The sequence below is a fragment of the Calonectris borealis genome, chromosome 6 (assembly GCF_964195595.1).
Source record: "Calonectris borealis chromosome 6, bCalBor7.hap1.2, whole genome shotgun sequence".
In the NCBI taxonomy this organism is placed as follows: domain Eukaryota; kingdom Metazoa; phylum Chordata; class Aves; order Procellariiformes; family Procellariidae; genus Calonectris; species Calonectris borealis.
The window spans coordinates 41,300,532-41,326,420 of NC_134317.1; the positions used below are offsets into that span (position 1 = coordinate 41,300,532).

Genomic DNA, 25,889 nt, shown 5'->3' on the forward strand with positions numbered 1-25,889 from the left:
ATCTGGATGCTGCCTCCAAAGGTGGCGACAGAGGGGGACAGGTCCCGTGGAGACCCCCACAGCGGCTGGGGGCTGGAGCAAGGGCAGCAGCCCTGGACATTTTTGAGGCCTGTATGAGGTTTCTCAGAACCAGAAAACCTCCCACAGTCTTTCCACTCTCTCTTCTTCCCCTCCATTTTGTCACCGATAAAGGGGAAGAAAACCAAAGCTGTCCTTTTCAAAAGCTATCTATCTATGTTTATATACAGACACATATAGAGAGATTTTAATTTGGCACAGAAGAAAGGGGCATGAAGCAGGAAATCAACCAAATTCTTACAAAAACACTAATTTTTGTGCAAAACACTCACGGCATACGGCAACATCTGCTCGCCATTTCCAACTGACCTCAATCCCTACCTTCTGTTGCAAGAGCTCATTTTTGTCTGCTGCTTCGTTTTCCTGGAGAAAGGCCACGGCACAACAACGCTGTACGATGCGGAAAGCCAGCTCAGAGTGGAAAACAGGTTTTTATTTTCTCTTTTCATGCCCTCATGCCAATACATGGATACCTCTGACTGGTCTTTGCAAGTTTAATCAAAAACCGTCTCACTAGGAGAATGATTTACGCCATGGCGGTGCTGAAAAATTCAGCTCTGCTGATTATAAATAGGAAAGAGCTAATCCAAAGAAAGCGTTGTTCAGGTGATTTGCAATAAAACAAAACACCAAAAGAAATGCCGAAAAGGCCAAAAACCCCCCCCACAGAGCAGCACGTTCCCCATATGCAACATCCCTGCTCTCCCTGATGCTGCTGCATTAAGTAGGGTTCCCTTATCACCCTCATTATCCCCCCAAGGATGTCGCCGAGCGCTCCACCAGGAAAGCAGACCACATCTCCAGTTCTCCTAAATTATAAATCACCGCTAATTCCCTGACAGTGATTACAAACAGGAGGCTTAGCAGAAGACTGCCATGCCATACCATGCCAGCCTCTCCCGCTAGTTGCTAAGAAAAATCAACACACAACTTTTGGAAGTAGAGCAGGTCCAGTGGGACAGCCTGGGATTTTCTCATCAGGTCTGAGAGCGTCTCAGTGGATTGTGGGGTTTTCAAGCTAAGTTAGGGCATTTTGGACTGTCTGGAGAACCTGAGTGCTGAGAAAAAAGAAAAATCTCATGGAAAATATGTCCATCAAGCAGTGAGTCACCAGAAGAGGTAATGGAATCGTGACTGGGATGCCAATCTACTGCCTTATTAACACATCGACACCCAGCATGTAGCAGTGAGAAGAGTGGTCTTCTCCAGTTGAAGCTCCACCACTGGAGTGTGTGGTTTCTTCATACGTACATAACTATATTGAGCAAGACCGCCAACCTGATTTCCAAACACTGCTTAGGTTGGGCTCCTTGAAAGTCCATTTAATCACAGAATGGTTGAGGTCGGAGAGGACCTCTGGAGGTCCACCTCATCTTGTCCAATCACCTCTGCTCAAGCAGGGCCACCTGCAGTTGGTTGCTCATGACCATGTCTAGATGGCTTTTGAATATCTCCAAGGATGGAGACTCCACAACCTCTCTGGGCGACCTGTGCCAGTGCTCGGTCACCCTCACAGTGCAAAAGTGTTTCCTGATGTTCAGAGGGAACCTCCTGTGCTTCAGTTTGTCCCCATTGCCACTGGTCCTGTCACTGGGCACTGAGAAGAGCCTGGCTCCGTCCTCTTTGCACCCTCCCTTCAGATATTTACCTACCTTAATAAGATCCCCCCCGAGCCTTCTCTTCTCCAGGCTGAACAGCCCCAGCTCTCTCAGGGAGAGGTGCTCCAGACCCTTCACCATCTTCACGGCCCTTTGTTGGACTCTCTCCAGTATGTCCATGTCCCTCTCGCATTGGGGAGCCCAGAACTGGACCCAGCACTCCAGGGGTGGCCTCACCAGTGCTGAGTAGAGGGGAAGGATCACCTCCCTCGACCTGCTGGGAACACTCCTTCTAACTCAGCCCCGGACACCATTCACCTTCTTTGCTGCAAGGGCACGTTTCTGGCTCATGGTCAACTTGGTGTCCACCGGTATCCCCAGGTCCTTTTCCGACAAGTTGCCTTCCAGCTGGGTGGTCCTCAGCATGTCCTGGTGCCTGGGGCTGTTCCTCCCCAGGTGCAGGACTCTGCACTTCCCCTTGTTGAACTTCATGAGGTTCCCATCAGCCCATTTCTCCAGCCTCTCGAGGTCCCTCTGGATGGCAGCAGGACCCTCTGGCATGGCCCCCGCTCCTCCCAGTCTGGTGTCATCTGCAAACTTGCTGAGGTTACACTGTGCCCCATCACCCAGACCATTAATGAAGAGGTTAAGCAGGACTGGACCCAGCATTGACCCCTGGGGTACACTGCTGGTTGCTGGCCTCCAACTAGTCTTTGTCCAATGATCACCACCCTCTGGACCTGGCCATTCAGCCCACCTCGCTGTCTGCTTATCCAGCCCAAACTTCGTCAGCTTGTCGGTGAGGATCTTATGGGAGATGGTGTCAAAAGCCTCACTGAAGTCCAGGTAGACAACATCCACTGCTCTCCCCTCCAAGCCCACCTCATGGCCCCCCTCCACAAGTGGCTGGGATGGGGAAGCCCCTTCAGCTGGACCCAGCAGGGATGGAGCCAGGGCAGCATCAGCACTTGCAAAGTGGAGTGAAATGGCACATTTGTTCCCCCCCCATGAAATAAAACCCACCACTGACCTCCTTACACCCCAAAATCAATGACGGGTGCAGGTGGTCCCGGGATGCTGGGAAGGGAGGGACGAGCAGAGGGACCTCACTTACCCCACGGTCTCATCCCAGTCGCACCAGAGCCGCTGCCCGATGCCCTCCATGCTGAGCTGGAACTGTTTCAGGCAGTAGTGCCGGATCATCCAGCCGTAGTCCGCCTCCTGGCACGCCGTCGCCGCGATGAAGTGATGGGCTGGAAGACAGGGAAGGGGCGAGCGGGGTTAGGCTCTGCCGCGGCAGGTCATGGCCTCCTGCCCCCCCACCGCGCGGTCCCCCCGCAGCTTTTCAGACAGAGGGCATCTGCCAAAGCAAAGCTGGACGTCAAAGCAACCCCGCTCTCAACCAGCCTCTTCAAAACCTCCTTCTCAGGGTTTTATTTCCCTCTTCACATCCCTCTGACCCTGCAGCATCGTCCTCCATTACTCTCCCAAGTGCCTGACGCTACATAAATCAATTATTCAAAATACGTCAGGTAAGTCATAAATAAGTAAGGATGCAGATTTGTTCTCTGCTGATCACTTGACACACATCTTTGGACTTTAAATTCCCAGTTTTGTGGTTTACAATAAGAATTAGGGTGAACAACCCCACGGCTCCCAGCCAGATCCCTGCTGCTGCTGAGCAAAGGACCCTTTAAAAATTACCTGCATGGTGCCACACTTGGAAACAAATATCTATCCCTGATGGAGCGCAGGGACAAGCGCGGTGAAATTCATCGCTGGCTGCACGGCGCGGATTTAATTCACCTCTGGGTACGTGTCCCTGCTACACGGTGCCTTCTGGTTTGGGACCAGAGAAGGAAGAGATGCTGCTTACTTCCCTACAAGTTTGTGCACAATTAGTGCAATGTTGCTAGCGAGTGGAAAGGGAAAAGGACGGTAATGCTACAAAGGGAAGAGGGAGCAGGCTCGAAGAAAAAAAACCTTCGGGGGAATGATTTACTGAGCCTGGCTATATATAATACCTTCCCCTTGGTCCCAAAGTGCCAGCTAGTGCCTTTGCAGCTCCTGGAGTACATTGCAGGCAGGCATTGCATACCAGCTCTATTTTTTGCTACGCGTGAATAACTCTGTGCAAAAGAGTGGGTCTTTATTTTTATTTTTATCTTATTTTTTTAATAAAACAGAATTTAGCTAGTTATTTAGCGGTCTGCATATGAAAGCCATGGGACATCACCAGCGGCTCCTGCCTGGGGGATGCCCTCTTTGAGCGGTCCCTTTGCAGCCCCCAAATCCTCGGAGCGCTTAGGTACCAGCATCCTATGGCAACGGATGGGAACTCAGGACCCACTGGGGGATTTGGGTGGCGAGGGACCCCCTGACCCTTGGGCAAGGGTTTCTGGATGGCTGCAGGGCTCCCACGCTGCCTCCAACAGCAGCAGCCGCTTCGGTCCAACTCAAGATAAGACAACGTGAGTTATCAAGCCAAGGAAAGGAGTTAAGGAGCATTAAACCCTCACTGTTGCAACAATAAAACGGAGTTTATCATAATCTAAAGCTCTCCCCAACTAATACCGCCCAGGGACTCACCCTACAGCACCTGCGCAACACGACTTCAGCCCTGCTCTGAAATGGGAAGGTTTGGGATGCTGAAGCAAAGCGCCGAGCAAGGAGGAGAAGGAGGAGGAGGGAAGGTGCAATAATTTTACGTGCGAGCTGGACTGCAAATCTCCGTCTGGGCAGGCTCAGGGATGATTGATGGCTGGGAGGCTTTTCTCCCCTTCCCATCCCTTCAAATCTGGATAAATCAAGTGGACAAGTGATGTGGCTGAGCGAGCACCAGCATCCAAGGGAGGTTCAGGTGCCACCCCGAGGGGTCACCCCTCGGTGAAGACCGTGCACCGGACGGCGAAGGACAAGCAAACATTAGGCCCATCACGCGGCCGGACAAACAGCTTGCAGAGAAAACGCCGCCGGGGAATGCATCGAGTGGGGAGCAGGAGAGCTGCCTAAGGGGAGAAAGGAGAGCAGGGGAGACGAACAGATTAAAAAGCAGCCGGATGAGCAGCCGAGGGGATTGAGGAGCAAAGGAGGAAACGGAGCCAGGCAGAAATGAGAGAGACACGCAAAGCGTGGAGAGAAATTGAAGAAGACAAAGCCGCTTTAAGAAATTCAACAGCGATACAGCACGAGAAGAAAGAGAAGCAGAAGTTAACTGAGCATGGCCAGGCTGCCCTTCGCCTGGCTTCGCTCCTCCCCACTCCCAATTAGCACAGATGAGCCTAGAGGCAAGTCCTCACTTTTACCACAAAACCAACTACCCTTAGAGATGCCCAAACATTTCCCGACGACCACGCAGCTGCTCCTGCAGAATGGACCTAGAGGAAAAGACCTTAGCAGGCAGCTCCACCTTGGGTGGAGAGAGGATGAACTCTAAATAAACCATGGGGATGAAGCAACCGAGAACCGCAAACTGGCTGCGACGCCTGCTTGAGTAGCTGCAAGCCACATATATCTGGTAGTCAGCATATTAAAAGAAAGAGAAAAAAACAACCCAAACCAAGTGAAAACAAAAACCCCAGGGAGCTTCAAGCACTTGCCAATCAAAGCAGCTCAAAAGACACGGCTGGCCGTGGCCGTGGGCTGCGTACAGGTGTGGGCAGCCAGGAGAGAGCCAGCGCACGGGCTTCGTCATCCCCGAGCGCGCGACTCGTACGCTTGCACTTTGTTCCTCTCTCTTGTCTCGGCTCTGAAGGTCCTTCGCAGGCACGGCACCGCCTTTCTTTCCCCCGCCGGCAGCTCTTCGCAACGTTCTCCAGGAGCTCTGCCTTCCCCATGAGGACTTGCCTTCTGCAGCGGTGAACACTGCAGATGCCGACAGCCAAGGCTTGGCTTGGTAACCCCAAGGAGCGGTGCAGAGACCGTGCTCCTGGAAGACGTCTCGCCCACCGCATCTCCCATACCTACACGTGGGGTCTGTCTGCAAATTCTTTCCCGTGGGCGACTGGGCAAACCAAACTCATCAGCCAGTGACTGAGACATTTCATGAGGACATTTGACTTTTAACATCATCATGAAGGGCTCTTTTATACATCAGAGGCAAAGAGCATCCAAGAGGAGCAGGGCTCAACAGAGCCCATCATGTAAATGCTGCGAGGATGGAGCTGGGCACAGCGAGGCCGAAAAGTTCTTTTGTTTGCAGCTGGCTGGGGACAATTTGCTTTAGCTTTAAATGCACATTTTAAGGTCAAAGTGAGGAGAAGCTCCTGCCATGTTTCCATATGGTCCCCACCTAAACCAACGGATATTTCCCTGCTGCTTCCCGGATTTCCCCCAAACTCATGTTTATCGACCCGTCAGGCTGGGATGGGCTCAGGGTTTGTAACAACACGGGAAAAAAAACGCCGTGAGGGATTTTTCTATCATCTCCTGGCTCTCATTCCAGAAGGTTTTCCTTTCCCCCTCAGCCCTGCTGACGGAGGCGGCGTAAGTCAGCTGCAGTGAGCTGGAAATAACTGAGCTCCGGAGCGGTCACATCTCTGTACTTAGCAGCATCCATTTGTGAAGGCTATAAGTAGCTGCTGAATAAATGAGCTCCAAAACCCAACTATACCGAGGCTGAGCTGCCTCCAAGAGCTCCCTTCTCACGTGCCCCCGGTGCTCCCATTCCCTTGGGAAAAACGGCATCAGGAGCTGCAGGAACGCAGTGGTCCCCTGGGAACATACCTTCAAAGCCCCGCTTGGTCTTTAGGTGCTGCCTAGACGTGGAGCAGGGGGTCATCTCCGTCTTCCCATGTCTCCCCAGCCAGTGCATCCATATAGGTGACCACTGCGAGCCATCCAAAATTCATCCTTGCAGCACGCATGCGCGCTGCCTTCTGCGTGCAAAGACGTCTTCTGCACCATCCGACGTGGTGTTTATCTCAGCGCAAGGACCTGCGCGACTGTTGATGAACGCCCTTCCCTGCCAAGAGGAGCACTGATTGCCTGTTGAAAGACATAACTTTAAGGACCTTAATTTGCCTCCGGATCATCGGAGAGCAGCGGCGAGGAAGTGATTGGAGGGAAGGCTTTTTCAGGCATCCCAGATGCTCTTGATTGCCCTGGGATTGATGTCCTGGAGAGTCCTAGTGAACGTCGACCAGGGTTCAGCTTACTGAGGGTTAGCTGCTAAAAACTCAAGTCGCTCATGTATTTCAGCAGAAAAACAGTGTTGGCCCTGAATCGTTACAAAAACATCAGGAAAATAACTGGACTTTCTTCCGTTGCACTTCTTACAGCTGGAGTCTGGGCCAAGAGCTCTGGGCTCGCAGCTCCAGAAAACAACTTGGTGGACACCACCTCCTCCTTCTCCTGCCACTGCTGCAGAGCCTGCACACTTGCCATGGTGACCGTTCACCGGCAGAAAGCCCTGAGCTTTCTCTGCAAGAAAAGTTTTGCATTTCACATCACCGTCCCCTCTGCGTAATTCTTTGGTCTCCGGCCATTTTCTCCTCAGTTTTCTGGGGCTTCTTGGGCTCGTCTTGCTGGGACGTGCAGCCAGCCCCGGGGGAAGGCAGAGGCAGGGAGGACCGCGGAGCCTGAGAACAGACGAGCATTCCAGGCTGGCATGGCACAGGAGGTCAAAGCGATGCCAGCGCTGACGGACCCGGTTCCCAGGCATCACGACGGAGACTGTCGGCATTTTTTGCAAGCCTCGCCGCCCTGGGCCTCTGCCATTCGACCTCTGGATGCTGCCCACGACGTGCGCGCGCTGGGAATATACGGAGAGTTCGGGGCAGCGAGTCCCAAGTAAGGCAGTCTCATTTTTGGGGAGATCCTACCAAGGTGGACTCACATGCCGCATCCTTCTGGGCTTGCCGGGTTTCTCCAGACGTAGCCGGGGCAGCCCCAAGCCATCAGCCACGTGGCTCCTGCAGGTGAAGGCTCCTCAGCCAGCACCTGGACTGTACCCCCCATTTGCAGTCTCATCCAAGAAGGAAGCCCTTGATGGAGGCTCTTATATAGGATGGGAACTAGAGACACCCTACTTTGTGAACCCTTTCAGTGGCACCCACGGGGTGCTGTTGGAGGGGCCGCCAGACCCACCCAGCACGGCTGTGGCTCACTGCTACTCAGCAAATGGGGGAGCTTGACTCCCCCAAGCCCACGACAGCCCTTGATGGTGCTGGATGAAGGATGAAACTATTGGACTACGGGTGCAGAGTAGTCACCAGACTATCCTGGCTATGGCTGGACCAGCAGGGTTTTTTTGGTGGAAACCATTCAGGGCTTCATAGCAAAGAGCAGAAAATAGCCAGTTATTCATCTAAAAGTTTAGAGGTCTCATTAAACCCCAAAAGATAATTGCAAAGTGACACTCACAGCAGGGCTGGCAATGAACAAGCCACACGTAGCTAAACCTGAGCACCAGCAAAGTTCTGGGCTCAAAGAACAAACATCCCAATATCTTCTTCTGGGCTTCTCCCAAATGCTGTGATCCCTCCTGTGAAATGATTAGTGTTCTCAACAAGCCCAAGATGAAAACAGCCTGTTTTCCCCTCCTTTTTGGTGTGGTTGGTTGTTCTCTTTCATTGAGAACAAGCCTTGTGGTTTGGACCCGGTTGCAAAGTAAAACCCAACAAAAGCTGGAAATCTGGAGCTTATTTGCTGGAGCAAAGGCTGCCTTTGCCACGTCCCCATGCGGCAGCACGAATCCTGCCCCGGCAGGTACAAACCTGCGAGATTAAACCAGGTAAAGCCCGGCCGGACAGACGTGCTGCCAAACCGGGTACTCACCAGCTGGGAGCAATGCCGGGAAGGAGACGATCGCTTGCGGCTAATCCCAAACCTGACTTTGTCCCACTCTCTCGTGGCCAACATCCCCCGGCCACCGCAGACTCACAGCCATCCCTGCCGGGCCACTCGCCCTGGTGACAAAAACCTCCAGTGGGGACCACAGCCCCGTGTCCCCGCTGACGGTACCGCATGGCTCCGGGAGAGCAGGTTTTTGAGCAGGGGGATTTTGCAGGCACAGCCCAGGGAAGCCTTGAAAGCCGCTCTGTACACGGGGACCACGCGTTCATTAGCCCCAGGCTGCCTCATTTCGTTTTTCAACCCTTCCCTTCGTGTTGGGACCCACATTTACAAACAGACCTGCTGAGCCGGTCCTCACTGAGTGCATTTTCCAACCTTAATGATTCTGTGATTTCTTAGCATCTTCACTTTCACTCAGCAGAGCCACCACGTCCGCTCCTAATTAGTAACTCAATGTAATTAACTTCCAGTTTTCATCTTAGGGCTGGTGAGCATCTGCTACCCCTGCCATAGGGGCTTGGGCACCCTTGGGAACATCCCCGGCTCGTGTCGGAGCGAGTCCCCTCCTGGCACCCTGGTGCTCTGCCCAGATTGAAGCACGAAGCCGAGGGAAGGATCAGACCCAGCCCAAAACTTCTCATCCTAAACACTCGTGGGAGGGTGGGGAGAAGACAGGAGGGCAGGAGGCAGAAGATGAGCGTGAAAAACATCTCGGTTTGTGGCCAAAAAATGGAAAACTTGAGAGGGGTTTTGCTTTGTTGACTCGAAGCCAACAAACCAGCCCCGCTGGAGGCAGCAGATGGTTTCGCGGGGGACGGAGCAAGTGCTCGCAGGACTAAAAATAAACCCACCGCTCCCAGCAGCGCTCGCACGTAAAGGGCTGGGCTGGGCTCCGGCTGGCGCCCGCAAACTGCCAACGTGGAAACTGGTGGCATCACTGCAAACCTGCCGCCCCGGGGACGTCCCTGACCGCCTGCCTGTACCTATCCACACCTTCTCCTACGCCTGATTTTGTGCTCCTCAGACAGAGCCGGATTTGGCACGGGGGGCATTTCCAGCCTGCCGCTTTGTACGTAGCCTCTGGCCCCCATGGCGGTATTAGAAAGTCAGATGTCTTCTCCAAAAAGCGGGCTGAGCCCCAACAGAGGTACAAGCCCGGCGCTGGGGACCAACCTCCTCTGCAGCTCACCCATCCGAGGAGCACCTTCCGCACCAGGCTCTGAAGACCCCCATGGAGCACAGCTCCGGATAGGGCTTAAAAAACCAAACCACTGTGTAAGCTAGCAGGAAGCTCAGGTCTTGCGCAAGAAACCTCACGCCAAGAAACACGAGAGAGAGCGGAAGTCACCCACGCCAGCTGGGGAGAAGGAGGAAGAAAGGCACAATTGCCCATTCCAGCATCTGCAGCACCGGAACGCCTGGGAAGGGTCCGGCACCTTCTGCTTAAAAATATACCTGCTGCCGGGGCTGCTTCGGGCAGCTGCCAGCTCAGCGAGGGCTTCAGAGCTTCCAAACGCTCCCTTGGTTCACCAGGGAAAAAAGAAGCCGGTGCTTAGCAAACGCGTAACCCCCTTCGGCTGGAGCTGGGTGGGCAGAAAAATGTAGACGTTGGTGTTGGGGAACGACGGGGTAGCTGGCTCGTCACGATTTATTTCTCCATCAGAAAGGAGGGAGCCATCCGCTAACTCCTCTGCTTGCTGACAGCCTGGGACGTGCCCCCGCAGTCAAACGAAACCTCTGAACCCTGGCAGGGGATGCTATTTCTGTCCCCATTTTGCATGGGGAATGTATTTTTAAAGCCTCTCCTCCCTGCCCAGCTGGGTCAGGCCCCAAGCTGCTGGGATCCGGCAGCAGTTCCTGGGGCTGTCAGGGCCATGCAGTGGCTTGGGAACAGCAAGATGGATGGAGGCACCCAAACTCGGCAGGCGATCATGGGGGAGACAGAGACCCATCCCCTCCTCAAGCAGCCTGCCTGAGCCCCACCACCAGCACTGGATCATCCCATCCCATCCCATCCCCATCCCTTTCCGTGAAGGCTGAGCCCATCTCCCCAGGTCCCCTCCTGCCTTCCAAGCTTGGCAATATTTCATCTCCAGCATCTTTCCCTCTCACTACCAGCCCGCTGTGGAGGAACATCTGTGGGGGCTTTGAGTATCTCCTTCATGGTGATTTCCGAGCCTGGGTTAGAGAAGCGTTACATTACGGCTCAGGACACCTTTTCCTTCCGAGCCCAGCAAAGGTGGTGGGAAGAGAGCAGGGGGCTCTCCCCGGGCACAGCCCCTCCTGCCCGAGAAACAGCTTTTAACTCAAGGTACCTCCCTTTCCTCAACTGCAGGCAAGGACCATCATCTCGGTCTCTTCTGTAAAGCACTTGGAGATGCAAAAAAGCCGTAACTGTTATTTAATAGGCAGAAAAGGGGCCCACAGCCACCTACCCACCAAGCCTGCAGCTGCCAGAGCTACCCTGCCGCCACCTCCGACCAAATAAATTTGGCCAAGGAAAATGGATGATATGTAGGACTTCAGGCATCTCAAAACCTTCATTTATTAATGCACACTTGGATGAGCTGCTGCCGCTTTCACCACAGCAAAGCACCAGGCTCCCCGCATCCAGCTTAGGGACCTCAAAAATAACCAGAGGTGTTTGAAGTCCTCGCAGAGATGCTCCTATTTCCTGATCGCCGCAGGGATGCAGGTGCTTGGCAGGCGGCGGATGAGCCCATGGGAAGAGCCTGTCCCCCTCACCAGCAACCTGCAGGCACGCAGCCAGAGTCAGGCTCGGCGACGTCAGGACAAGGAGGGACTCATTGGCCACCCAAAGCAGGCACCCACCACCTTGCTTAATGTGAGAAGGGCATTTCTCATCCTGGCAGCATTAATTCAGAGACCTGTTCTGTCCCAAACCCGCTCCCTGATGCTTCTGGAGCATCCTCGGGTCTCAAAAGCAGGCAGCCTCTGCCTCCCCTGCCTGCTGCACGCTTGTTCACTCAGCGTGTTGTGACACCGTCCCTTAATCTGCAGGATTTTCCTTCCCAACGTAGCCCTTCAGGATGTAAATTAAGAGGGAATTAGTGGGATTCCGGGGTTTTCATGTGCTGAAAGGGAACGAGGATTTTTCAACACGCCACTGAGTCACTGCGCAGCGAGGATTTCGGAGGCAGAGCAGATGTTGGGAGGTAAGGGGGAACATCTCCCCGTTCTCCCAGCACCTGGAAAGGCTGATCCCAGGATGTCCCACACGCTGCCACTGCTCGCTTTAGAGAAGAGAAGGAGCATCTCCCCCTTCCCTGCCTCCCCTCCACGCCAGGGGGCTGCAGATGGAGCAGCAAAAGGAAACCACCCAGTTCCTCCCTGAGCGGAGCGGTCTGTAAGCACGGCACGGATGCAGTTACAAAGCATGGCTGGAGCTTCCCAGCGAGGTCTGCAGATGGAGGGCTCAGCCCATATTTTACCTGTCCCACAGCTTCACTGCTGTGAGGCCACAAAAGCTTTCAAAGGACTCGAGGATTTGGGAAATTTGGATGGGAGAGAAGTCACTCAGGCTGGGGAGCAAAAAAAAAGCCTCACGACAGGGAAAAAATGTTAAATGAAAAGAGACAGGGTTAGGAAATCTCAATTTTAGGAAATCAGATCTTCCCCTGAAAAACACGCATGTGGTTGTGGCTTTGCTCGTGCTGCAGGCGCTGCAGCCCCAGGGCAGAGCATCGCCACGGGCCTCCCCCCGGGCTCCCCAGGTCTGCGCGCCGCATCTCCCTCCATCCGGGCTCGCTCACGAAGCAGCCTCCCCCAACCCTGAATAAATACTTGCTGACTAATTCCATTAAATCCCAACGAAATGAGACCACCGCGGCGGGAGGTGCCATGGCATAAGTGCCGTGCCAGGGGCGTAAGCTGCGGCGAGGGTCAGCGTAAAACCTTGCTGGCCTGGGAGACAGCGGATACCTGAATGCAGAATCGGTAGAGAAAGTCAGTCCCTGCTCTGCCAGGCTGGGGACGGTCCCCTGTTAGGGGCCTGGCCATGCAGAAAGCTCAGGTGGCAGATGCCCTCCAAAGGCTTCCACATCTTCGGGAACGAAGCACAACGTGGTGGGTCTGAAGAGCGCGCTGCAGTCCTGCCAGCACTATCCCACCGCTGCTTCCAGAGGAGCGTCCCCAGAAGTCCCATTTCTGGGGGGCCGTGGCCCGGACGAGCATGGGAGCGGAGCCAGCGTGAGGGCTGCGCCTTGCAAAAGCCAGGCTGGAGGCAGCGCGATGATGCTCCAGAAAACGCTTCTGGGGATAAACATCACCGGGCTTGAAGACTTACTTACAGTAAAAGGCAGTAACTGGAGAAGGTCAAACGGAAACAAGAGGATCACGAATAAGCATTGGCTCCAGTTCAGCCGCACACCGGCAGCCGGACGTGGCTCTCGGCACAAACGCCAGCCCAGCGACCGCAGCAGCCCCGTACCGGCACGCTGCGTTTCCCGGTCCCCTCCTCGTACCTGCAAACAGGGCACGCAGCACCAAAGCGCTACCGTTTCTGCCCAGGACTCCACCCCTACCTATTTTTTTGGCAGCCCAATGACCATTCGATAAACGCACCACCTACAACTTGCTCTGAAGCAATACCGGGCACCACGTTTTTACCAAAGCACGTTGCACCCGAGGGCTGCAATTGCTTTCCCCCGGCTGCAGCGAGCGGAGCAGCACCGGTTCCCCGCTCACTTGAGCCAGCACCCAGACCCCGCCGCCTCAGCCCGGCTCTGCGGCCCCACAGGGAGCGGGGCTGCAGTACGCTCCGCTGCGCCCGGCAATCAGCTCCATAGCTAGGTCCCTAATTAGGGCCGCTTTGTGAGCGGCGGGCTAATGAAGCCGGCTGGTACATGGGTCAGGAGCCCTCATCTCTCTTCCCAGCACGACACCTCCTCACTGCGTCCTGGCTCTCGCTGCCTGCCGAAGGGACCACACAATAACGGAGATTTCCCTGCCCGTTCCCCCAGGGACCTGTGCCTGCCCTGCCTGCCGCGGCAGCTGCTTTCCCACGGGACAAGGGACCCGGCCTGAAGCATATTCAGAGATGCCCACGCTTCTCCCCAGGCATCGGGGGGTCCTGCAGCCGGAGACGGGGTCCCCCGCACCCGGGGCGGCAGCTCTACAGGGAGGAAAACAATTTGGGAGACTGAAATGAAAACCACTACAGCCTTCAGCCTGCCCACGCGGGATTTCACCTGCCTACCTCTGCCGATAATGCTGCCCGCCTCCTGCCTGGCATCGGCGTTGCAGAGCTCCTGCTTTGCCGTCCCCCCTGCCCATGAGTGACCTGTGCCACCCTGTCCCTGCTCCCCACCCCCCCCCCGATTTTGTGCCCTCTTTTAATGCTTGGGATAACTATAAAATGATAGCAAAAACTCAAACACCCGCATCCTAGCAAAAACCTAAACGACTACAACTCATCGAAGTATCAGCTCAATGGATAAATCACTACGTTCCTTCGCAGGCACAACAGGATGCCAAAATTAAAACCTCGGATATCCTTTTGCGTTTCATGATTATGTTCAGCTGTATGCAAAATATCTCGTTAGGGCTGGCTGGGGAAAAAAAAAGCTATCTATTTATTTTGCTTTGTGTAATAAAATGAAGGGGAATAACTGTTCCAGGAACAGTGTCCCACTGGATGAAGTCCCCCTTTTCTACACCAAGTTAATAAACCAGATTAAAGGCATTTAGGTTCTGCGTGGAAAGGACAACTCCAGTTCTTCTAAATATCAAAGTGATTAGTTTTCTGAGGCTTTGAGGGATTTAAGAAACACAGAAATGCTTTGGGATGGTGTAAGGCTTCCAAAGCACTAAATTACTGCAAGATACAGTGACTCACAAAAGTATCGAGTGATTGCCTCCACAAGCCCACAGAAAACAGTTTCCCCAGCCCCTCCGGCTGGATCCCTGCCACGCTCAGGAGATGCTCGGGTAGCACAGATACCGCTGCACTCTGTTATTCTTCTTCCAAGTTCAATATTCTATGGAGCAACTCCGAAAGCAGCTTTCCCGCACCTACAACACAACAGCTGACCCCTCCCCAAACGAAGGATAATTTAACATCATCCTGATACAGGTTTCCACATAACGGCTCTTGTAAGATGCAAAATATTTGATTAAAATTAAAATGCAAAATAAACGCTGGTACTTTGCAACACATTGCCCAGTGCAGGACAGTCCTGCTTAGCTGAGTCACAAGGGATTCACTTTTTGCCATATAGTACTGCTGTTAAATAATATTAACTACTAAATACACTGAAATAGGCTGTTCAAAGAGCCAGGACCCAGGTCCAGTTTCTCTCCTCGCCTCAGTTTCCCAGACGTATCAGCACAAGTTATGGCATGTCCTCGTTATCCGTTAGCGTCTGCCAAGCACATTTCCAGGAACGGGACTTACCTTACATGTCCCTGGATGTGATTCTGCGTAGGGCAGAATGACAAATACTTTTCTTTCCCCAAAAAAATTCATTTAGTAAGTAAAATAAGATCAAAACCAGCTGAGAAGGGAGGAAGGAGAATGGGAATCAAAACCCATGCTGAAAACCAACTGCTGGCTGACTGCACATCAGGAGAGGGAAAAATCAGCCATGAGCAGTTAGTTATAAAGATAATTATATCCTTAATGAATAGCAGGGTCTTTTTAAAAATAATCTGCCTTGATTAAATTAATGGAGGAAAAACGCAGGTTTTAGACACGCACTGGAGATGTGGGACGGTACAGCCCTGACTTCACTGGCTTCGCCCACTCCTAGTTCAAATCGGGTCTGACCATTATCGCCATCAAATACCTGCTCGCTGACCTAGATGAGCTGAAAGAGGGGTCCCCATTTAATTCTCCGTGCCCATCCTTCTCAAACAAAGCCCGTGCGGTTGGCAGCAGATTCCAGGGACTGGAGGGATGCCACCCCCGGGAACCAGCCGCCTCTCTCCTGCCTACCAGGGGAGGACAGTGGTTTCCAGCATCGTCATCCCAGCACCTTAACCCAGCGTTGGACCCATGCTTTAGAGTTATTTTTAAAACATCAGCAAAGCAGGGGATGCCAAAAGAGGCCAGATGTTGGCTGGGTCTCAAAGCTGGGCTGGTCTTGTTGCAGAAAGCCATAGAGAAACGAGCGGCCGCCACGCTCAAGATCTCAAGAACGTGCTAAAGGCAAAGGCGCTCTTCTCCCCCCACTCCCAGACTATTTTTTCCTTCAGCTATTTCAGTTGATTGAGGCTATAATAAGAACAGGGAAACTAACACCGAGGTTAAAAGTGCCCGGCATCGGTTGGGAGACAACACGCTTCGATCCCGTTGGTTCAGGTTTCAACGGGTTTGCATGCGTTAAACAGATTATTCTTGTACGTGGGACTATGAACCATTTTACTGAATTACCTTTGAGATAAAAAAATCAGTTCCCAGGCAAATGTTATTCACTCAAACAGATTGCCTATAAAGAAGCACATAATAAATAAATATAAAAATTCATTAGGGAGAAAACCAAAATAAATAGCTGCACTGTCGTCTTGGTGCATTCATCACAGGCTGCAAAGAACAGCACTTGACTAAATACTTTCAATATACAGTTTCCAGACTAAAATCTGTTGCTGAGCCACGTGACCAGCCCGAGAATAATTTATTTTCCTTTTATCAGAGGTTTCTTGATGCAGTTTTCTTTCCTTCCAGCTGAATAACGCGCAGAGATGGCACTTTTCTGCAACTCACCCACACAGAGCGCGGCCGTTTTCCCAACAAACGTTACCTAAAGGATACGGGGAAGCGCAGATGGATCGCACCCCACCCTCGGTTGAAATCCAGCGCCGCCGGAGGTTTTCAACCCAGGCTGCTGCCCGTTTCCCGGCGCAGAGCCCCGCTGGGATGCTTTCCCGAGGTGTCAGGCTGTGGTTTTAAATCCTGAAAAGCTCAAGTTGTAAAAGCGCAGAGACCATTAAGCAGATTCATTACTGGACTTGCTAATTAAAAGCACCGAGCTCGTAGGCAGCATCCGCAGCAGCGCAATGGCACAGCCACGGCGCCCCGGGCTCAGAATTCCTTGGTACTCACCTATCCACAGCAGGAATTTGCTCAGCAAACCCTAGCCACGATTATCTTTTAGAAGAGAAAAAGGTGTTTAGCTATTTAATCAAGTCGAGACACGCTGCATATCCCCTATAAGCAGTTTTTAACGCTCCTCTCCCCTGAACCCAGCGCTGCCCCAAGGCATTTTCAGTCTCCGCTCAGTGTGCGGTCTGTGCCGGCAAGGGCTGCGACCACAACCGTTGCTTTGGGGCCAAAACCTCCACCAAACGTGCCCACTAATACCGACAGAGCCGGACTTTGCAGCCGGTTAGGGAGGCGGAAGCAACTTGCTCGCGCAGAGCAATAACTCTGGATTTCCACCCGCAGGTTTCCAAGACCTCCCTCAACTCTGTAATGACCCGATATTGATTTCCAGCCCTTTGAAAACATGAAGGATGCCAACTCCATTTTTAGCGATTATGAGGTCTCTAATTTCATTCCAAGACATGGCATTTATATTTTCATTACCCACAAACTCCAGGGTCATTACAAATAAGAGATTACAGTGTCGGTGCTTAATGGCTGTTTAATTCAACATTGCATTTCAGAGTTAATAAATGCAATTTAATTTCTCAAAGCCAAGTGGCTTCCCGACCGGAGAATGCAGCCTGTATCCAGCCGACCGAACCCATATGCCACTGGTTTCTATAGGAAGAGAGCTGGCACATATGGGAGCGGTATGTGAAATTACATGGTGGAAGTAATTTCTTTTGCACTACTCACTTGCTTTTCTTTTAATGTATAGGAAGCCTCGAATCCTCTCCATCTCAGAGATGCTCTGAAAGGGAGGAGGAACATTTTACTTTGTTGTCAGGGATTTATTACACGACACGCTCTAAATATTTAGGAGAATTTTCCCAGAGATGCAGTAGCCTTCAATTAGTCTTTAAAGCAAGACTAAGCATTTTTCTAAAAGAGGTGCTCGAGCTCAAAGAACACGCAGGCATTACCGAGTGTGTTTTGGGGTGAAGGAAAACACAAATAATCCTAACGCACCGCAAGATTTTGCAGTAGCGGTGCAGCCGCCTGACTTGCAAAGCTGCTCCTGCTGACAGGCAGAGGTTTCCCTTTCTTGTTACTTTTAGTGTTAATCTTTTCTTATTACTGTTATTTTTGAGTCCAGGAAATTCAAGTGATCAGCTGACTACAGCCTGCAAAGCACTGAGTGATGGTATGAAGGTGGAAGGTGTAATGGTTTAAGGATGGTTACGGGGCAAAGGGAATATACAGGTACCCAGGTACGTACAGAAAACCCAAAGCATCTCCTCTCACGGCCGCCTCCTCTCCTGGAGCAAAGTCCAGGGATCAAAGTCGTGGTGTTTATATGTGGAGTTAAGACAATTTAAACCACTCCAAAGAATTCCAAAGGTTTTAGGTTGCTACCTTTTCTCCCGACTCCAGCAGCCGAACAGAGGATACAAAGGCACTTGTAATTTCATATTTTCCAGGAGAGATCATAAATAGTGCCAATAACTGTTTTCTTTTTTTAAGAAAGCATCATTTTCTGTAGAATATGCAAACATAATGCTGTACAGCACATAAAGATGGAGGGAGTCAATACGATATTAACGTTTTACTGGTCTTATTTGCAATTCCCTCTTATCCCTTCCGATAATACAGCTACCTAAACCCGAAAGAAATCCAAGCAGCACTGCGTGCCAGCAGAAACGGGCACAGGAGGCAACAGCAAACACCGGCGTGGGGAACGTCCATCCCCAAGGGATCTCCAGCCACCTGCGAGCACGTTTGTGAGAGGCACCACAGCCCTGCAAACAACAGCACCGAGGATCACCCGGCCCTTCTCGCGCCAGCCAGCACCCCTGGGCATGCACGCGGGGGCATGGGAGGGATGCTACTGGCACGTCCCTGCACCACCTCCAGCAAGCGGTGCAGCAGAACTGCCATCGGTGTGGGCCCATCTCTCTGCAAACCTGCATGGGGTTTAGCAGAACCAACAGGGTTTGTCTGTTAACTCTCAGCTGCACGACCTTGACCTGGCTCGCGAGCCATAATCCTCCTTCATCCATCATCACCAGCAATAACCAGTCTCCTTGTGAAACCCGGCCCTCAGGTAAGCCCTTAAACACCAACGTAAGGCTGCAGAGCAGAGCGTGGTGCTAATCATCACCGCTCCCGGAAACGATGAGCGAGAGCATGGCTCATTCCCTCCTCTCTGAGCAGCCTCTGCAGGGAACCGCAGCCAAAAACCAGAAAAAGCCTAATTTTACCTCTAATGGAAGTGGTTACCTTGGGATACAGCTGGATCTCAGGCCTGCTGAATGAGACTGGGGTTATTTTTAGGCAGGCAATATCCTGACCATCACTGCTTTTTAAGGACTCTGCAGCCGGTTGCAAAGTTGCTTTAAGCTTGAGCTTTAAGAGAAAGGCTTGAGCTTTAAGAGAAAGGCTTTTCTTGCATAGGAGGAAAGCTCAGCTGATCCCGCCAGGATCTGAACTCTGGCTTCGGTACAGCCAGGGGGTCATGGTGGCAGGGAGAGGGTCTGTGTCATCCTCTCGTGGCCCGGACAGCATGCAAATTTGGGAGTCAACAGCTTTGAGCTGCCAGGGGAAAGCTCTCCAGTCGGCAGTACGGCGCTCTCAGCTTTAGGCCAGGGGCTCGGTCCCCACACCAAGAAGTCCTGCAGAGGCTGCGGTCACAAGGCAGGGAGGATGCTCCCAACCGGCGGCAGAAGTTGCTGCACTCTGCCTTGAAGCAGAAATGACCAACTCAACAAAGGCACAAAGAAACACTATCAGCCTCAACCTTGCTCCCCCTCTTTTATTCTGGATGCCATCTGGGCATCTCAAACAATATCTATTTCTTTTGAAACAGAAAGACGGCCTCCCCAGACCACTTCTGCATCCTGCTGTGGGCTGCAGCGGCAGGCCACAGCTGAACGCAGCAAGAAGGAGCTGGGGCAGGACCAGGCTTGGCGAAGGCCCCTGAGCTCAGGCTGAGCTGTCTACAGAGGCAGACACATCTCCAGAAATACAGATCTGGGGAGGAGAGCATCATAAGCCACCACCCAACACTCACCGTTCATAAAGCTCTCAACAATTTGCAAGGGAAGGTGCTTTAGTGACAAAGGCAGCTGTCCGAGAGCATGTCCCAAGGCACCGGCAGGGCTCACGAGCCGGCAGTAAAAACACCACCACACAGCCATAAAATTCGTCCTCCCTCCCTGCTGCCTGTCCAAAGAGACTGCAACAGTGCGTGGCACGGTTCACAGGAACAGAGACAATGCTCCCCACGCTAGCGTTGAGATCTGGTGTTGAGCAGAGGCGCTCCAGCTTTGTCTACTACCTCAGTGCTCATGTTAGCAAGATCCTGGCACGTCTATTAGCTCAGCTTTTTTCCCCCTTTTATCTTTCCTTTTTAAAAAACATTTCTTTTCATTTTAAAAGACCTGCTTCCTCAGAAGCATCAGCAACCTCAAAATTCAACGTCCTGCTGTGACCGAACCTACTGGAGATGGAAAAGAGCAGCCTGGAGTATCACCGACTGCTGCTCTCTCACTTTCAAGAGTTACAGTGCCCAAACCAAGAGAAGGAAGGGGCAGGAAAAGGGAAAAGGGACTGGGAAAACAGAGCAGAGATAAAGCCTAACTAAGCAGAAATTAGTGCTCCCCGGCAGCAATATCAGCCACGGGTTTCTGCGCGGGACTGCTCCCTCCTCAGCCAGGGTCCCGGAGCGTTTCCCTGTTACCGAGCACGGAGAATGTGCTTTGTCTAAGTGCACGGCCTTCCCCTCCCCGTGAATAACCACCAGCTAAAGAGTAGTAAATAGTTAATTACGTGGTACAGATAAGACCATTATGCGCAGCACAGCTCAATGCATTATTCACCAGGGTTCGGAGGAGAAAACCTGCATGGGAGAACGAAGGGGAAGAAGGAGAAATCCACGCTTCCTCAAAGAGCACTTTGATTTCATGGAAGATCAGTATTAGGATGAGGGTATGCGGTTTCCCTTTTAAGTAACCTTAAAGAAATACGCTGCTTCTTACACAGAGTACCAATACGTGATCCTTCTGAGCTTTCTGCTGCAGACACACAGGTTACAAGCACTGCATAAGTCTCTACCTGTTGTATCTGAAATGCTAGGACCATCAAAGAAACCAGAGCACGCTGCATCCCGTGAAAATAATCAGGCAATGCAAGAATTTCCAACCTGGTTTTAAGTCGATCATCTGCTAAACCCAGAATCCGACCTCAGCTTAGAAAGGCTTGCTTGAACGAGCACTTCTGGCTGCGTCCTCTCCCTGTGGTTCGGAAATAGGAAAACAGAGACTCCTAAAACAGTCTCTTAGTAATTAATTTCTACTTTTGAAACAAATGGCTCCCAGCACGAGCATGCCTCAGTAAATCTCACCTACCAAACAGGAAATCCCACACCACCCAGGCTGTCCCCGATAGCATCGTCATCTGACTTCTTTAGAGGCCAAGTTAGACCTTTTATTATTTCCCAGTGCTTCAGAACGATTTCTCCATTTAATTTCCACCTGCTTTCTGCGTTGCCAGCAAAGCCCAGCTGGAGACTTGACAGATTTCAGGAATAAAGAGGTCAGCGGGCGCTGCCGAAGTCAGGGAGGAGGCGGCCAGCGCCGCACACCCGTTCTCAGCAGCGCACACCTCTCGGCCCCGCTCGGGAAGGCAGAGGACTTCCCGCAACCGCCCCGCAGCCACCACCGCCACAGCCGGGCTGCTCCGGGGGAGCTTCTCCCGCTGCCACCGCCCCGCATGAATGCTGCCATCGATACCGGGGAAGTTTCCTCCCGCACTTACCCAGCACGAAGCAGAGGAATCTCCGCGGGAGCAGGGCCATCTCCGCCGCCGCGCTCTGCCCCGCTGCCTCCCCGGCCGCGGCGGGCTGCCGGCGGCCCATGGGGCGGGATCCTCGCCCCGCAGCTCCGCTCCGCTCCCCGGGCCCGGGGGCGGGGGGGCGAGCTCCGCGCCGGCGGCCCTGCGCGCAGGGGCGGGCCCAGGCCGGCACGGGGCTCCGGCCGCCCCGCCTGCCGCCGCTCCCCCGCTCGGCGGGGATCGCTTCTCCAGGGGGTTCGAGGCAGGAGCGACGGCAGGTAACCTCTGTGAGGAGTTCAGCGGGCTTTGGCTGAGACCCTCAGCCTCGGCAAGGCAGCGTTATCGCCGTCTCCTCACCGCGGGACGCGCGGGGGGAGCCCAGAGACACGGGAAAGGGAGAGAAAGTTCAGAAGGAAAGCACCGAGAAATCCTTTCTTCTCACGCGTTTTCCTTAGCCCTCCTTCCATCTCCACCGAAGGCATTTCTCCCTAGCCTGAGGCTAAAAACCATACCTTCCCTTTCTTTTTACAGTGTTGAATACAAACATAGAGAATGCAATGCAATATTAGGAGGAAAATAAATGTTTTGTGGGTTGGGTTTGTTTTTTTTTTTACCGAGTGGAAAATCATTACTGAGCTAGCACAGCTCCACCTGCAGATGATAACTGAATTCGTGCCTGCTTGGGCTCTTCAGGAGCACATCTGAGATTAGGATATGCCATTAGGAGCGTATCGTCCCAGTGAGCAAGGATCATCACCCCACAAATGGGTTCTCCCACAGTTTAAGTTAGCTCTCCCTTTCAAAGGGAGAGGAACAACAGGAAAACTTGACAACACAGTATGCTAACTTCAGTGTTTCATATCACACCCGTTTCTGCTTTCCCAACAGAAACAAAACAGCTTGCATGCCAGAAAGCCAGTTCTATCCTAAACTATTAATAACACCCAACTAATTACAGAATCAAGTCTGGGGAACACAAGGGGAGCATTTGCTATTAATAATGTGGTAGAACAGGCCTACGCCTGCTTTCATCTTGATATGAACAGGGAAGAAACCAAAGCTGAGGCCTCACCTGCAGCTTCAGGACCAAGTTTACAGTACCGGCTGTCGAAGACAAGGCTGGGGCTCTGAAAGCATTACCTACAGTGCTTCTGCTAAGAGGAGAGGAACAGGCGAGATCTGAAAACAGCAGAACACCGGCACAACTTTTTGAAGAAGGCATTTTAACCTTTATTCACAGGTAAGTAAGGCTGCTATTTTCAGCAGCAAATGCAGCCGGGATCTAGAACAAAGTACAACAAAGAGAGAGAGAGATGGACAACAGCAATGTACGGTCTTGTCGTGCAGTATCACAGCATGAGCCTGTCCATGTCAATCATGGATAATTCTCCTCAGCCCCTGACCAGACACGTACACCTAAGCTGCCTTCCCTTTGTTTACCAGAAGAGGACTTAAAATCTAGACTTCTTCTGTACAGTAACGACACAAACAAACATGAAAGACTGGATACTCCCAGCTTTCCTCCTCCCCCCTGTATCAACCCAAACCAAAAGTCTGGGGGAGGGTGTGCTTCCCACTATTCCAGGCCGTGGGACACAAAAAGAGGATTTAGAAGCCCATCCTCTGTTTGCAGCAACAGAAGTGGAATATGAGACAACAAAATGCCATGTTCTGGGGAGGGGAAAAAAAAAAAATTAAAATCTAGGCTTCATCCTGAAGGAAACCTTTGGCCGCATCACCGCTCTGCAGTCTGCGACACGCTTGAGTCAAACATGGACAGGAGATGACTCTGCTCCCGAGCAAGCGCTGCTGCTGCAGCACGCGATTTATGTAACCACATCCGCCAGCGCTGCCAGCGCCGAAGCCTGGTTTTCTAGAATGAAGCCCTCGCTGCCTCCCCCGCGCCTCCCTGGTGTTCAAAGAATACATGGAATTTCTATAGACTACTCAGAAAAATATTATCTGGAAAGCACAAGCGTGTTGGCTATTTATTAGCATCTTAGCAGCTACCACCACGCCTAAAGTTAAGTGGCATGCAAGAACTGGGGGTTGTGTACTTCATCCTAGAAAAGCCCTGCCGGTATGAGAGAAGTCTTGCTTCACTGAAGTGTGATCTTTCTAACTTTCAGAAACCTGCTGAAATGCCTGAACCAACTACGGGGAACAACAAAACTGGGAAGAATCATTTAATATCTGCCTAAACAGAAAAACACCTCAAACTGACCTTCAGGTTATATAGTCTTCGATAAGACTGCATATCATACTGTGATGCTACATGAGTTTTCATTAAGATCTGCTGAAATAAATTAAACAAGAAATACAGTACGATCCCAGAACAAGCTGGAGTATAGAATTTGCAAAAATCTTCCAAAGGGAGATGATCGAGTCTTCATAATCGGAAAGCCATCTACTTAAAAAGAAAAAAAAAAACACTCACAAAAAAAGCCACAGGTAAATTTTGTATGTACACACTCAAACTGAAATAAAAGGAACACCAGCAGTTTTAATACCCCAGAAAACTACTAGAAGCTATAATAATTTTGCTATGAACTGCAGAAATACACAGAAGAGTGACATTTCCTAGCTTCAAGAACCACATGAAAGAAATGACTACAATAAAATAAAATATATAATCCTTGTGAAACAAATCATATCTGGTGGTCTTTTTTTATTAATTCAATTAATTCAAAATTAAGTTATAAAATCATCATTTAGGAGTATATAGACTCTATGCATTTCTTTATGTTTCTCAAAGCACTGTTTTAGTTATGCTTTGATAAGACCCCTCTTCCATGTTTTTAAATTTTTACTATGCAGATTATTAATTTCACAGAAAGCTTCCAAGCATAGACATTTGGTACTGATAAAATTTAAGGAAACAGCCATTTTTAATGCTGCACTGAATAACTTTTATAGCATCACGATTCCTGTTAACTGCTGCCTACCATTAGGTTTAGAAAACAGAAAAAGGTTAAGCATGCTATTCAGATAAATATGACAGCTGCTCACTAATGAGAATAAAAGGACTTTTCAGTCCAAAACCTAACTTCCCATTTCTAATGAAGTTACTCCTTCAAAATTGATAAATATACAAGATCTATAAACATTCAGATGACCAACTCTGGGCTAAGTCAGCCAAAGAAAAAAGCAAGATTATATCGTGCTTTACTTTAAAGCTGAATTTAAGTTGTTATACATTAAATACTATGTAATATGTCGTGACATAAAACTATTATCTGTACCACTCTGGACGTTTCATCAGCTTGCAGGAACATAAGGCTCTGAGGTGGTATTTCTCAGTGGACACTTACCCTTCAGGAAATTCTTAAGCTATACACATACCAGAATTAGTATAGATGAGGTTTGAGCAGAATCATCTTTTCTTAAACATATTACATACCTGTTTCTTACTATGGAAATGAAAATTCTTTTTCCCCATTACTTACTAATGACTTGGCTATTTCACAGCTCCCTCATGATGAAAGTAAAAATTGTTATAGGCCATCATCTCTTTAGCAAAGCAACAGAAAAAAAATACTATCATAGGAACAATTATGACTGTAAAGCCCACACATCATTTAAAAAAAAAAAAATCACTTGACAACACATTTGAGGCTGTTAAAACCCTACTAATTGAAAATACTTTCTAGTGTAAGCTTTTTTTTTTTAAAATGAGTTTATGTCCATATCTGCAGTCCTGTGGAAGTCAGTCAGTAGATTAATATGAAGACTTTTCTTTTTTGGATTTTATTTTGATTTACAGACGCATCTCTAAGAGCTCACAGGGCAGTCAAATGCCAAACTAAAAAACTTATGTTACATTAATCCTTTCAAAAGGAACTCAGCCAAACATGCATATTGGTTGCAATTCTTTCATGCTCTTCCTCACTATGGGAGGTATAATCTTATGCCGTATGCAAAATCCTACTCTATGTCTCTGTGTATTTAACACAACCTACAGTCAGTCTTTCTGAAGGACTTTTCTGGTCACTGATATTACTTCCCAGAACAAGGACTGAGACGAATGACCTATAAGCATCTATTTGTGTATTTAATGCATCTATGGAAGCTTTTCTAGCCCAGGCTTCTGCTTTGCCTTACTAGGCAGAATCACTCTACTGCTATTAGAGTTTAGTATGTAATGCACAGCAGTTCTCTTCAAGTTAAGGCTGTGTTATGGTTTACTCGTGCGCTACAGTAACACGTGCATGAGCATCTGACCGGGAGAATTTAGTCTGATAAGCAACATTCAATGGGTGGAAAAGATACTTGCATATGTAAAACTATCGGCATAAATATTACTCATCTCGGAAGAGGTGGTATCGATTAAAACCAAACTGACTCCTGGACATCCTTGAAACAGAAGCTTTGAGACCAAAATCAGAGCATTAAGAATTTGGTGCAGTTTCAGGAAGAAACACTACAGAAGACTAAATATCGTACAGACTGTGTTTGTGGGCAAAAGTGAAACTGGAGCAGTGCACTGGACAGTGCAGGAAACCTGGTAGTGGCACTGCTAGCAGCCCTAAAATAAGCAGAATACC

General features: G+C 50.8%; 1 protein-coding gene and 1 long non-coding RNA gene across 5 annotated transcripts in view; one reads left to right on the forward strand and one right to left on the reverse strand.

Moving 5' to 3' along the window:
* Nucleotides 1–21,497, reverse strand: part of RAMP1 (receptor activity modifying protein 1) — a 29,544-nt gene extending 8,047 nt beyond the window's left edge. For 2 of the 3 annotated variants that reach the window (XR_012674169.1, XM_075153764.1), the window contains exons 1-2: nucleotides 21,331–21,497; nucleotides 2,791–2,929 (exon numbers count right to left, since the gene is read on the reverse strand). Coding sequence is in view for 2 of the 3 variants with exons in the window: in XM_075153764.1 (XP_075009865.1) it covers nucleotides 2,791–2,929; nucleotides 21,331–21,430 (239 nt within the window). In the remaining variant the exon portion in view is untranslated. Of the gene's footprint in view, nucleotides 1–2,790; nucleotides 2,930–6,401; nucleotides 6,663–21,330 lie in introns of all 3 variants that reach the window. The other variant, XM_075153765.1, reaches the window with a different exon arrangement.
* LOC142083797 (uncharacterized) lies at nucleotides 21,490–23,022 on the forward strand. Of its 2 annotated transcripts, none has more exons than XR_012674171.1 (2): nucleotides 21,490–21,623; nucleotides 22,234–23,022. It is a non-coding gene; the product is annotated as an uncharacterized LOC142083797 (long non-coding RNA). The 2 variants fall into 2 exon arrangements; XR_012674172.1 differs by having other exon boundaries at nucleotides 22,392–23,022.
* Nucleotides 23,023–25,889: the final 2,867 nt, after the last annotated feature.